Source organism: Eriocheir sinensis, chromosome 4, assembly GCF_024679095.1.
Source record: "Eriocheir sinensis breed Jianghai 21 chromosome 4, ASM2467909v1, whole genome shotgun sequence".
In the NCBI taxonomy this organism is placed as follows: domain Eukaryota; kingdom Metazoa; phylum Arthropoda; class Malacostraca; order Decapoda; family Varunidae; genus Eriocheir; species Eriocheir sinensis.
The window spans coordinates 3228950-3241280 of NC_066512.1; the positions used below are offsets into that span (position 1 = coordinate 3228950).

At 44.6% G+C, this 12331-nt stretch overlaps 1 protein-coding gene across 1 annotated transcript in view; it reads right to left on the minus strand.

Annotated features, from left to right (window-relative positions):
* Nucleotides 1-205: 205 nt before the first annotated feature.
* The window catches only part of LOC126982135 (protocadherin Fat 1-like), a 36473-nt gene continuing 24347 nt past the window's right edge, over nt 206-12331 (minus strand). Inside the window, exons 8-18 of the mRNA XM_050833976.1 lie at nt 12098-12242; nt 10522-10683; nt 8201-8307; nt 7611-7745; nt 7263-7509; nt 7003-7139; nt 6782-6902; nt 6427-6662; nt 5342-5522; nt 4204-4401; nt 206-405 (exon numbers count right to left, since the gene is read on the minus strand). Of these exons, the coding sequence (XP_050689933.1) occupies nt 236-405; nt 4204-4401; nt 5342-5522; nt 6427-6662; nt 6782-6902; nt 7003-7139; nt 7263-7509; nt 7611-7745; nt 8201-8307; nt 10522-10683; nt 12098-12242 (1839 nt within the window). The 3' untranslated portion in view covers nt 206-235. The remainder of the gene's footprint in view (nt 406-4203; nt 4402-5341; nt 5523-6426; nt 6663-6781; nt 6903-7002; nt 7140-7262; nt 7510-7610; nt 7746-8200; nt 8308-10521; nt 10684-12097; nt 12243-12331) is intronic.

The following is a 12331-nucleotide window of genomic DNA, read 5'->3' on the forward strand; positions in this document are numbered from 1 at the left end:
GTAATAGTTGAAAACGCTTTGTTTCTCTCGGATATTAATAAAATTAAAACAGGCTGCTCCCTTCCTTACCTGTCCGCGGGCGTATCTTGAAGCGTGCTGGTTGGTTCCCTTTGGTGATGTTTGGGGGGTCTGTTTCTGTTTGCACTTGACTTTTGCGTCCACGGATGTAAACAAAGATAAACAAGTTCCCCCTTCCTTACCTGTCTGCGGGTGTATCTTGAAGCGCGCCAGTTGGTTACCTTTGGTGATGGCGAAGGAGATGTTGGAGGGCGCCAGGTCGCCGTCCGAGGCCCGCAGCGCTATGACGGAGGTGTCCGGCGGCAGGTTCTCGGCCACGTAGGTGTGGTAGGCGGGCTCCTCCGTCTGGGGCATGTGGTCGTTCACGTCCTCGACCTCCACGAAGACCTGACGGAGGATCGGTTAAAAGGTAGGATGGTGGGAGGGTACTGTGTATGTGTGTGTGTGTGTGTGTGTGTGTGTGTGTGTGTGTGTGTGTGTGTGTGTGTGTGTGTGTGTGTGTGTGTGTGTGTGTGTTTACAGCAAGAGAGGCAGTTAAAGAGTAAAAAACAAAAACAAAAAAATACAACAACAACAAAATAAAGTCCGCTCTGTGTGTGTGTGTGTGTGTGTGTGTGTGTGTGTGTGTGTGTTTACAGCAAGAGAGGCAGTTCAGAGTAAAAAACAAAAAAACACAACAACAACAAAATAAAGTCCGCTCTGTGTGTGTGTGTGTGTGTGTGTGTGTGTGTGTGTGTGTGTTCCAACCTTCACTCATGTCACCTTCTCCTCCAGGTCAAACATCTCTCTCATTTTTAACATTTCATGGACTGAACTTCTAATGAGAGACCCAATTTCTCAGTCCATATCTTTGCTATTCTAACCTGAGCTGAAAAAAAAATCTATGCCCACTGTGCTTACGTGAAAATATAAACTGCACGGCACATTCAAGATAGCGCCTGACTAATTCTATAAAGGATAACCCCAGGGCAGTCTTCTTAAAGCCTCCCGTCCCTAGGGGCTGAGAATCAAGATGGGGCATGACTAATTCTACATAGGATAACCCAAGGGGAATCTTCTTAAAGCTTCCTGTCCCTTAGAGGCTGAGAATAAAGATGGAGCCTGACTTATGCTACACAGGATAATCCCAGGCTAGTCTACTTAAGGCTCCATGTCCCCTAGAGGCAGAGAATGTTGTGGGCAGAGGGGCGAAGAAAGCCACAAATGCAGCTGACTCCACTCCTCCGCCCTCCCTCCGATTCAACTCTGGGAGCCGGTTGAATGGGTCGCTTTTATCAGGTCCAGGATCAAAGGGCCTATCATTTCCACCATTCTGCCGCGGTGCATCACACAACGCCCAAACTGACCCGCCGCTCTCCACAAGGCAGGGTCGGGTTATATTTTCACGTAAGCACAGTGGGCATAGATTTTTCCTACACATCAGGTTGCACATAGGTTAGGTGTGAGTAGTGAGTCGCCGCGCGGGTCGAGGTGCTGCGCCTTGCTCGCGAAAACGCTGAATCGACATGGCTGGCCGAGCCAAGAACTCGGTGGAGTTCTGTTACGTTTGTGCGGATCCCACAGGCGATAAGTGGATAGGGTGCTGTCTGTGCCCTAAGTGGTGTCATGTGAAGTGTGCTCATCTGTCTGGAATTAAATCGGAAAATATATCTAAAGTAAATTGGATTTGCAACCCATGTCTTCATAAAGCATCTCTGGCTACCAAAATTGTGGAAAAAATGGAAGAATTCAAGCTGGAATTATCTAAGGAAATATCAGAAGTGAAACAAGGAGTTGAGTCACAAGCGGTCAGCGTGAAGGAGGAGCTGGGGGAGGTGGCGCAGGATGTGGCGGACGTATTGCAGCGGGCTGAACATGTGGAGTCAGCAGATGCAACTTGGGCTGAGGTCACCAAACGTAAGAGGAAAGTTAAGAAGAATTTACACGTTGTCAAGGCCTCGGAACAAGATAAAAAGGCTACAGAGTTGAAAAGTGAAGTTTCTGAAGCATTACATGGCATTCAGATTACTGATTCAAGATTTACGATTGGAGGTAATATTATAATGACCTTTGATGATGAGGATATGAGGAATGAGGCAGCCCCAAAAATTGCAATCTGTGGAGAAAGTCAGGACTAAAATTGTGGGAAAACTGAGGCCAAAGATCGTAATGTGCACAAGGAGGAGACTGGGGATAAGATAATTGAGACACTGCTTAAAAGAAATGAGTTCCTACACTCGATTCCACAAGTTTAGGAGAAAATTGAGAAAATATTTATTAAGAATTCTGCCGGTGGCACAGCACATTATATCCTGAAATGTGACCCAATGGTTAGAGAGCTAATCTACAAGCACCATGATAGATCGTGTGCCAAGCGAGGACATTCTCAGGCGTTTTAGAGAATTGTTAGGCAGGATACGTGAAGCTGGTCAGTCGCCAGTAGTGTTTGGAAGTTCAGTGAGTTGCGCTATATGTTAAAGACTCACTTAAATGTTTAGTTAACAATTCAGTCAATGGTAAAAGATCTGACTGGGGATGTGTTACGAGTGGGGTCCCACAAGGCTCGGTATTAGGTCCACTTTTGTTTATTATTGATATCAGTGACTTAGATACAGGAATTAGTAGTGATGTCAGTAAGTTTGCAGATGACACCAAGATCGGTAGAGTAATTGAGTCGGATCAGGACGCTAGTATTCTCCAGGGTGAACTCAACAGATTGTATGACTGGGCGGATAAATGGCAGATGGAGTTCAATGTAGGGAAGTGCAGTATTCTGAGTGTAGGTAGGAGCAACCCCTCACATAACTAATTATCATTCACATCTGTGGGGGACGGAGCTCACAGCCTTGCTTTGAAGCATTCTCGTACAAGAAGAGATCATAATGCAGATATACGGGACAGAGGCTCAAAAATATATGGAGGATGGACTCATTATCTAAAATACAAATAAACTTGGCCTTCCAAATGATATCAGTGAGACTAAGTTTGAAGAATTGATTATTCCTTGAAATTTTTAAACATCAAAGCAACTATTTTTTTTCATGCAAGTAAACTCTGATTGCTGTTGATTACTGTTGGCAGGACACTTTATATTGTGAGGACTCAATGGTCAATCTAACGAGGGCATGTTGGAATGGTTCCTTTAAACATATCTTCTCAATCGTGACTTATGGATAGAGACTACCATTAGGAAAATCTGTCTGTCTGGTCAGGGCAGTTAAGGTAGTGCTCTGCTACTGGTAACATGTAACACAGTACAACCAGCCGCAGGGTCGGGTAGTCAGCGGCTAAACCGGCAACCCCACTGGTTTTGTTTTGGACCAGTGAGGAGGGTGTGCTGGACCCCCAGGTGGATTAAAATCAAGACCATTCTAAGGGCAGATGAACTCATGTTTATTAGAGTCAATGGCCATCCAGTTCCAGCTACAGGTGAAATAGCGGGTGGTAAACTTCATAGCCCCCTGCTCCTGCTGCCTTGTAGGGTTTGCCTGTTTCGTTCAGGCAAAGGCTTGGGCCACCATTTAAAATAAGTGGTTGGGTGTGCAAGGGCATGCACCCAGAAAATCTTGCGCCAAAAACTGAAAATGGCTTGATTTATGAGCCATAAACCGCCCAACCACTCATGAAGAGTGAAAACGGACTTTAAACGAAATGATGATGATGATTAGGAAAACCTGTTTGAGTAAATTGGGTAATATAAAACATGGATTTCAGCATAAATCTGATCCTCTGTTGGAATCCACTCTTGTCTTAAACTAGCAAGGCTTAGGACATGAGAACCAATGTAGACGCATGCTCCATTAGCTCGGTAGCAGCGACGGGCCAAGCTTATGGTTTACCGCGTACCAGCGACAGGGCAAATTTTTGTCTTGATATAAACCCCAAAAATAGAGGATGCATAAACTGATCACAAATGGGTTGATATATATAATATAATGATTTGCATGAGTGATGATTTTTTCTCTTTATTTTGCTTAGAGCGGCCTATAAGAAACATGATCCCTGCAGCTACAGGGTTAGACACAAAAAATATCCTAAACTTCTGAGTATTTTTTGATAGATTTGTTCTGTTTTGGGTACTAGTTTGTGCATGACAGATTTCTGTAATAAGTGTGTCTCTAATGGCCCATGCACCTCCACTGGTACCTACTTATGCCCCACAAGACACTTTGGGAGGGCAGTGCAGGGCAGCGGCACGTCACAAACCTGAGACTGTGACGATGAGCTGCGTGGTGGATGACAGCGGTGGGCTTCCCTGGTCCACGGCGCACACTGTCAGGCTGTAGGAGTCCCTTGTCTCACGGTCCAGGGGCCGGGCCAGGCTGACCACACCCTCCATCTCGTCAATGGTGAAGTGGCCCTCCGCTGAGTCCACAAAGTTGTACAGCAGCCGTCGATTGATGCCTGGGGGTACAGAGGAGACGTTCTTCTTATTATTATTACCTCCGCCAACGAAGTTGGGAGGAGGTTATACTTTCAGTCCGGTCGGTATGTTTATTTGTTTGTTTGTTTGTGAGCAGTCTCCTGTACACAATTTTGTGGATATCTCAACCAATTTTTCAGGGAAGTTTCGTGTCCATCCAGAATAGAAACCATTAAATTTTTTGTCAAAGGTCATGGTCAAGGTTACAGTCTCCTGTGCACAATTTTGTGGATATTTCAACCAATTTTTCAGGGAAGTTTCGTGTCCATCCAGAATAGAACCCATTAATTTTTTTATGTCAAAGGTCAAGGTCAAGGTCGCACAAAATGTCAGATTTACATATTTTTGGCCATAACTTCAGTTCTCCTCATCACAGACTTCAGACTTGGTTCATATTTTAGCGCATGGAAAGATGCACCTTGAACGGCCTTGATCTTGACCTTTGACCTTGACCTCAAAAAGTTTGCTCAAGGTCAGTTAAAAAAAAAAAAATCAAATTTCGAAACAAATGCTTTCACATGATGGCCTTGACCTTGACCTTTGACCTCAAAAAGTTTGCCTAGGTCAGAGTTTAAAAAAAAAAAAGAATTTCATCAAATTTCGAAACAAATGCTTCCATATGATGCATAAGGTCACAGTTGATGCCCATACCAATTTTCAAGATGATCTTTGGCGGAGGTGTGCACTCTCCGAGTGCTATGAGTCTAATTATTATGATCATTATTATTCTCATTATCATTATCACACATTACTGATCATGGGCCTCACAGAACAGCATAAAAGCCCTAATACCCGTGTCTTTTGTGAGGGGCATGAACAGCAAGGAAAAAGGGAGTGAGATTTTTACCCTTGAGCTGCCTCCCTTGATAAAAAAAAAAAGAATCACCCAGACCTGATCCCCTGCCACAACAAAGCCTTTACCGAGGTCAGGGTCCGTGGCAGACGTCTTGAGGACGATGGTGTTGATGGGCGCGTCCTCCAGCAGGGTGGCGGCGTGGGTGGCCAGGGAGAAGGACGGGGGGTTGTCGTTGGTGTCCGTCACCAGGACCTCCACCACCACCTCACACTGCCAGGCCTTGTGCTCCCAGTCCTCCACCACAACCTGGACAGTCACACCCAGAGTTTTGGGCTCATCATAGGCACCATTACCCTAACCTGGCTACAACTAGTATTAATATTGTTATTACTATTATTACTGAGCCATGAAAGGCCAGTGTGTGTGTGTGTATTTACCTATTTGTAGTGTACAGGGCCTGAACCCAAGCTCGGATAGTCCTGTCTCCCAATCTATATTTGTCCAACGTTTCCTTCATTTTTTGGACACTGCCCGCTTCAACAATGTCTTTGTTTAGTCCATTTCATATATATATTCACACTTCAGTATGGAAAACTGTACTTCTTTATGTCTTTCAAACAAGTCTCCTTTCTCAATTTCTTGCTATGTGTGTGTGTGTGTGTGTGTGTGTGTGTGTGTGTGTGTGTGTGTGTGTGTGTGTGTGTATTTACCTATTTGTAGTCTACCAGGCCCGAGCTAAGCTCTAACAGTCCCGTCTCCATATCTACATTTATCCAACCTTCCCTTCAATTGTTGGACACTGTTCGCCTCCACCACTTCTCCCCGCAAACTGTTCCAGGTGTTAACACTTCTATGTGGAAAACTATACTTGTTTTAAGTCACTCAAACAGGTTCCTTTATTAAGTTTCTCCCTATGTCCTCTCAGCCCATGCATTCTCGCAGTTAAGAAGATATCATCTCTATCCACCTCATCAAACTTATTTACCAACCTATAGCCTACAGCATGATCAGATCTCTCTCCCTTCTTTGTTCCAGTGTCGTCAAGTCCATCTCCTTCAATCTGTCTTCATACATCATATTTGAGAGTTCTGAGACCATTTAAGTTGCAATTCTCTGTATCCTTTCCAGCTTTCTGATAGCCCTTTTTTTTTTTTTTTTTTTTTTTTTTTTGTGTGTGTGTGTGTGTGTGTGTGTGTGTGTGAATACCTACAGTGAGGTGGTAGTGGTCCCGTGCCTCTCTGTCCAGCTGGGTGGCTGTGGCCACGTGGCCATTCAGCTGGTCAATACTGAAGTGGTGGGCGCTGTCCCCGGTGAGAATGTAGCGGCTCCAGGCAGCAGTGCCTTCATCGGCATCCCAGGACACAACAGAGGCCACCTGGGTGCCTGGGGTGGCATCCTCAGAGATCTCCCGACGGTAGATTGGCTCCTTGCACACCGGACCGTTGTCTGTCGTGAAGCACACCAGTGTGAGTCACAGAAGTGCTAGACACTCTGCTTACTTAATTCATGACCTATTACCATACATTATCCATTATCATTTCAGGCAAGACTATACTGTCACCAACCGTTGATGTCAATGACTGTCACAGTAACAGTCGTGTTGGCCGTAAACTTCCCGTCGGTGACGGTGACGGTGAGGGTGTAATCGGCGTGCCTCTCCCGGTCCAGCTCACCGGCCACGTACACCTGGAATATGGACCACAGCAACGTGACTCTCTCATTAAAGAACAGTTTCGTTGTTGGCAGGTCACCATTGTTGTTGTGTCTCACCATCCCTCCCACCCACCTCCCCTGAGGCGTGCACCAGGAATTGGCCGTCAGGGTCGCCGCCGGTGATGAAGAAGTCAAGTTCGGCCACAGACTCGTCGGCGTCCGTCACGCTGAGCTCCATCACCGCCGTGCCCGTGGCGGTGTCCTCAGGCACTGGCGTCAAACAAAACTAATTTGGCAATGTAGATAAATAAAACCTTCACAGCCAATGACATATTACAGAGAAAATCAATTTCCTGTCAATCATTTATCTACAAAACCCTTGTAGTGCCTCACCAGCAGTGACGTAAGTGTCTTTGGTGAACACTGGAGGGTTGTCGTTGTAGTCCTTGACCAGTACAGTGACTCTTGTGCTGGTGGACAGAGGCTTGGGGCCCCCGTCAGTGGCAGTGACGGTGAAGGAGTACTGGGCCATGGTCTCGCGGTCCAGCAGGGCCGCCAGGGTCAGCGCCCCAGTGTGTGGATCAATGTGGAAAGTTGACTTCACTACAGCGCTTTCATCGGGGCCGAGGCTGTACTGGATCTGAGGAGGGAAGAGCAGAGAGCAGAGCAGACATTTAATAATTTATTCTGGAGAATGTTTTCATGGACTGAAAATAACATGGAGACACAGGCAACATTTACCTGGCCATGGTTTCCTTCATCGTCATCAGCGGCCGTGAGGATGGTGACGGTGGCGCCCACCTCGCTGTTCTCGGCCACCAGGGCTGTGTAGCCGGACTCAGAGAAGCGTGGAGGGCAGTCATTCACGTCCATCACCTGTTGGTCATTCCAGAACAAGACCCAACCAATTCAAAATCCATAAATTAAAATGTCTTTCTTTGACTGTCATTTCAGCCCAAAATCCAAACCGTAATCAACCATAAGGATAAGAGATCAAAACTTCATGCACTCTGCCATCATTCACACCCATCACCTGTTGGTCATGCCAGAGCAAGACCCAATCAGTTCAAGACCAATATATTAAAACGTCTTTCATTGACCCTCATTTCAGCCCATAATCCAAACCCTAATCAACAATACAGACAAGAGACCAAAACTTGCTGCTTCCTGCCATAAACTCACCACCACAGAGATGGTCATGTAGTCCACCGTGGGCGGCGTGGTCAGTGTACGGTTGGTGACGCTGATGTGATGTGTGCGTCGCCGCTCATGGTCCAGGGCCCTGTGCACCACCACCAGGCCAGTGGAGGTCACGGTGAAGGGCCCTGAACTCTCCCCAGACTCCTCTCCTCACTGGCTGCCTTCATGCCCTCGTCCACCATGATCAGGTACTGCACTGACTGTGGCCCCGCCATCCACAGGGACGTGATCACATTGCCTGCCAACACAAGGCAAGACTTTGAGCATACAGAAGGTGGCTAGCTGGGGCCAGAATGTTATGAGGTGCAGATTGTGATGTGTGCTAGTATGTGTTATCTGAGGAAATGAGTGTATGATTTCCCAGTACTGTAATGTGTCTGTGTGTGTATTTACCTATTTGTATTTACTTATTTGTAGTATACATGGCCAGAGCTCAATCTCAGTCAGTCCTGTCTCCCACTCTATATTTGTCCAGAATTTCCTTCATTTTACGGACACTGCTTGCTTCAACAACGTCTTTGCTAAGTCCATTCCATGTATTCACACTCCTGTATGGAAAACTGAACTTCTTTAGGTCTTTCAAACAAGTCCTCTTTCTCAGTTTCTTACTGTGTCCTCTTAGTTGCCTCCTCCCTTCAGTCTCGATTAAATCATTTCTATACAACACTTACATACAACTTTGACCCGGAAATTTAATGCCTACGTAGAGCCAAAGTTGAAGTGAAACTCGAAAATATTTTTGTAAATTTTGTAGTTTTTTCATTCTGGAATGAATCTCATTGAATAAAAGTTGTAAAGAATCATCCGTAAAATTCAACTGTGAAATCAGATTATTATTTGGACAGACCGTTTAGCTGGAATTCCATGATTCCCAAAAAATTACAACTTCCGCTCCCACTCCTTTGAACTAGATACTGGTCCATCTTGAACATCACGTAAATCAGTGGAGGTGTCAAGACTACGCTCAGTACGCACACTACAAGTAGAAACTAAAAGAAGACCGCCAAAAAAGGACGGCTGAGGGAACAGAATTGCTCTACAGACGCCATGATGTAGGCAGGAACTGTAGACTACTTTTTGCACGGAATGGTGGTGGGGGACATCGCAGGAACAAAAGAGGTGCCAGTTAGTCACTCAGCATCGACAGAGACCTATAGTTACACGCGCCCTTCAAATTTTGGAAAGCTTCTAACTCTCCAGCGCTGGCGTCATGCTCGTTGCCCATGTCTGATAGAACTATATGATGCCAGCGGCATCATCGTCATTAAGGGGTTAATCAACATCTATTTCTACTTGAAAGTAGGTATACAGTCCCTGAAAGTCAAGATCAAGACCAAGATGGCCCATCGAACGTAGCATCCCCGTGTGATTAGTTCCTTCAGTAGCACAATGAAAGTTACCGCCTGCACACTGTGCAGTGAGTGAATTTACCAACCAACCCTTTTGTTTACCATTTCAAAGTCACAGCTGCTCGGGGTAAGAGCACTGTAATTCTTCAACAAACAGTGGAACACTTTGAACACAGAGAAGGGCACAAAGCAACATACGGTATCATAGTCATAATTGTAAGTAAGGTGGCCAAATGTAATACTGCACACACATTAAGTTCAGGGAAATTTTTTTTTTTTTTAATATATCTTGCCAAATTATAGGTGTCTTATACGTCAGTGCGTCTTATATGGCGGGAAATACGGTATATATGTTTCTCCAAATATCTTATTTATGTGCTTCTCAAATGTTAGTGTATCTTGTATTATAATTCCTAAGTCTTTTTCTTCCTTCACTGTATCGATGATTGTCCCTCCCATCCTACACACTCCACTTGCTCTATTTTTACTCTTGCCCATTTTCATTGTGTGACAATTCTTTTCATTGAACTTCATTTCCCATTTTTTACTCCATTCATGTATCTCATTGGAATCTTCCTGTAGTTTATTACAATCATCATCTTCATCTCTTATTTTTCTAAGCAGTTTGGCGTCATCTGCAAACATACCCTTGTAACTCTTTACTTTTTCTGGCATATCATCTATAAATATTAAAAACATAATATTCGCTAACACTGACCCTTGTGGAACGTCACTTGTGACCGTTCTCCATTCTGATATCTCACCTTTCAACACGGTTCTCATTTCTTTGTTTGTCAGGTAATTTTTCATCCATAGTCATTTTTCTCCCAATCCTCCTCTATTTTCTAATTTCCACATTAGTCTCTTATCAAATGCCTGTGTGTGTGTGTGTGTGTGTGTGTGTGTGTGTGTGTGTGTGTGTGTGTGCCAAGTGATCTGCATATTGTTTCCTTCCTTGTATTTTCTTAAATAATATGCATTTTACCAGTGACTTTTTAATTTTATCTTATTTTTTATGTGTGTGTGTGTGTGTGTGTGTGTGTGTGTGTGTGTGTGTGTGTGTGTGTGTGTGTGTCATATTACTGATAGCTGTGGGTGCTCACCGATGGGGGCGTCCTCCCTGATGAAGAACTGTGCATACTTCCTGGCGCAGTGCGGGGGGTTCTCATGAGGGGGCAGCAGGAAGATGGTGACGGGCACGTCGGAGTGGTGCTGGGGGGAGCCGCTGTCCTCGCCACGGATGAAAAACTGGTACACCTCATTTTCTGTAACATTTGGGAGTTCACTGATACTTATGGAACTAATGGAACAGTCTCTCTATATACGATAATCACTTGTGCATCCAAACTCACACTTTTTAGAGTAAAGGAAACAGAAAAAAAAAAAAAATAAATAAATAAAATAAAAAAAGGGGGGGGAGGGGGGGAGGGGGAGATACAAAAATATGGCAAAAAGATACAAAAAATTGAAAGTTTACTGCTACTTGTGGAACTTTTTTTTTTTACAGTAGAGAAAGCAGAAAAAAAAAAAAAAAGCCCACTACTTACTTGTGCATCCAAGCTCACTTTTCTTTACAGTAAAGAAGACAGCTCAAGATATAAAAATGGAAGATATGAAAATGCTCGCTGGCATAACTATCCTAACCCAGACACGCTCCGGACCGGCATCAGTAAAAAATATAAAAAAAAGCATGCGTAATTTTGGAGAGGTAGATGTAGTACTTGTGCGTGAAGATGACACAGCCTGGCAGAGCATTAGCAGACAGCAGGAAGTGTAAGGCGCCTCAGATCAGTATTATACACTTCTGACTCTCACATCAGGTATTTCCAAAGGCTGAGAAAGATTAACCCGGGAAGCAGCGGGGATCATGTTTCTTATTGGTCCCTCTTAGCGAGAAAATTGAGAAAAAATCATCTCTCACACAAACCATTTCATAATATATATCAATGCATTTGTGATCAGTTTATGTATCATCTATTTTGGGGGGTTTATATCATGGCACAAATTTGGCCCGTCGCTGCTACCAGGTTAACCCCTTGACTGCAGATTTCCTACCAGAAGACATCACCAAGCTACAGGAATGGAACAAAAAGTGGCTGCTACAATTCAATGAAGAAAAATGTAAAGTCATGCACCTTGAGAGGGAATATCCAGCATACCAATACCACATGGGAAACAAACACTCTACTACCCACAGGGAGTATATGCTACCAGGCTACCAGTGAAAGCCAAATCTGTGCCAATTGCAGCGGACGGGTTAATTGGATTCTAATGAGTAGCTTTGTAGGTCCAAGTTATAAAAGCTTCATCAATCTACCACTAGTATCCATGGAAACACCTAGGAATCCTACGAAAGCCTAGTCAAGTATGTGAGCTTGGGCACTGAAATGTATAAAAATATGGTCCTTAGGTTGTTGGAGGAAATGTTTTGAGGCAGCAGGAAATACTAAATGTTACAAAGGAAACTGATAACACAGAGGAAATGGAGATAGAAAATGAACACGTTAGAGAAATAATAAGACTCAGAAGACTGACATACAAACTGTTACAAAGAAAAATTATGACTGAGAAAGTAGAAATGGAAAATGAACATGTTAGGGAAATATTAAGACTCAGGTTCGACTCTGGCGACTCAACTCCGACTCTTCACCCGTGACCGTGAGTAAGTGGATGAATTACCTCGGCTGTGGGTGGTCTGTGCCACGGTGACCTCGCCGGTGGTGGGGTTGACCAAGAAGAGCTCCAGTGCCTCAGAACTGTTGGCTTCATACATGCGGTACCTCACTTCACTGTTTGCCCCTTCATCTGCGTCAATGGCCTCGACCTGTGATGGTGAGCATGGGGAAAGTATAACAAACGAGATCCATAGCTAGGTAAAGGTAATCTGGAACCACTGCATGTATTCTCAAACTA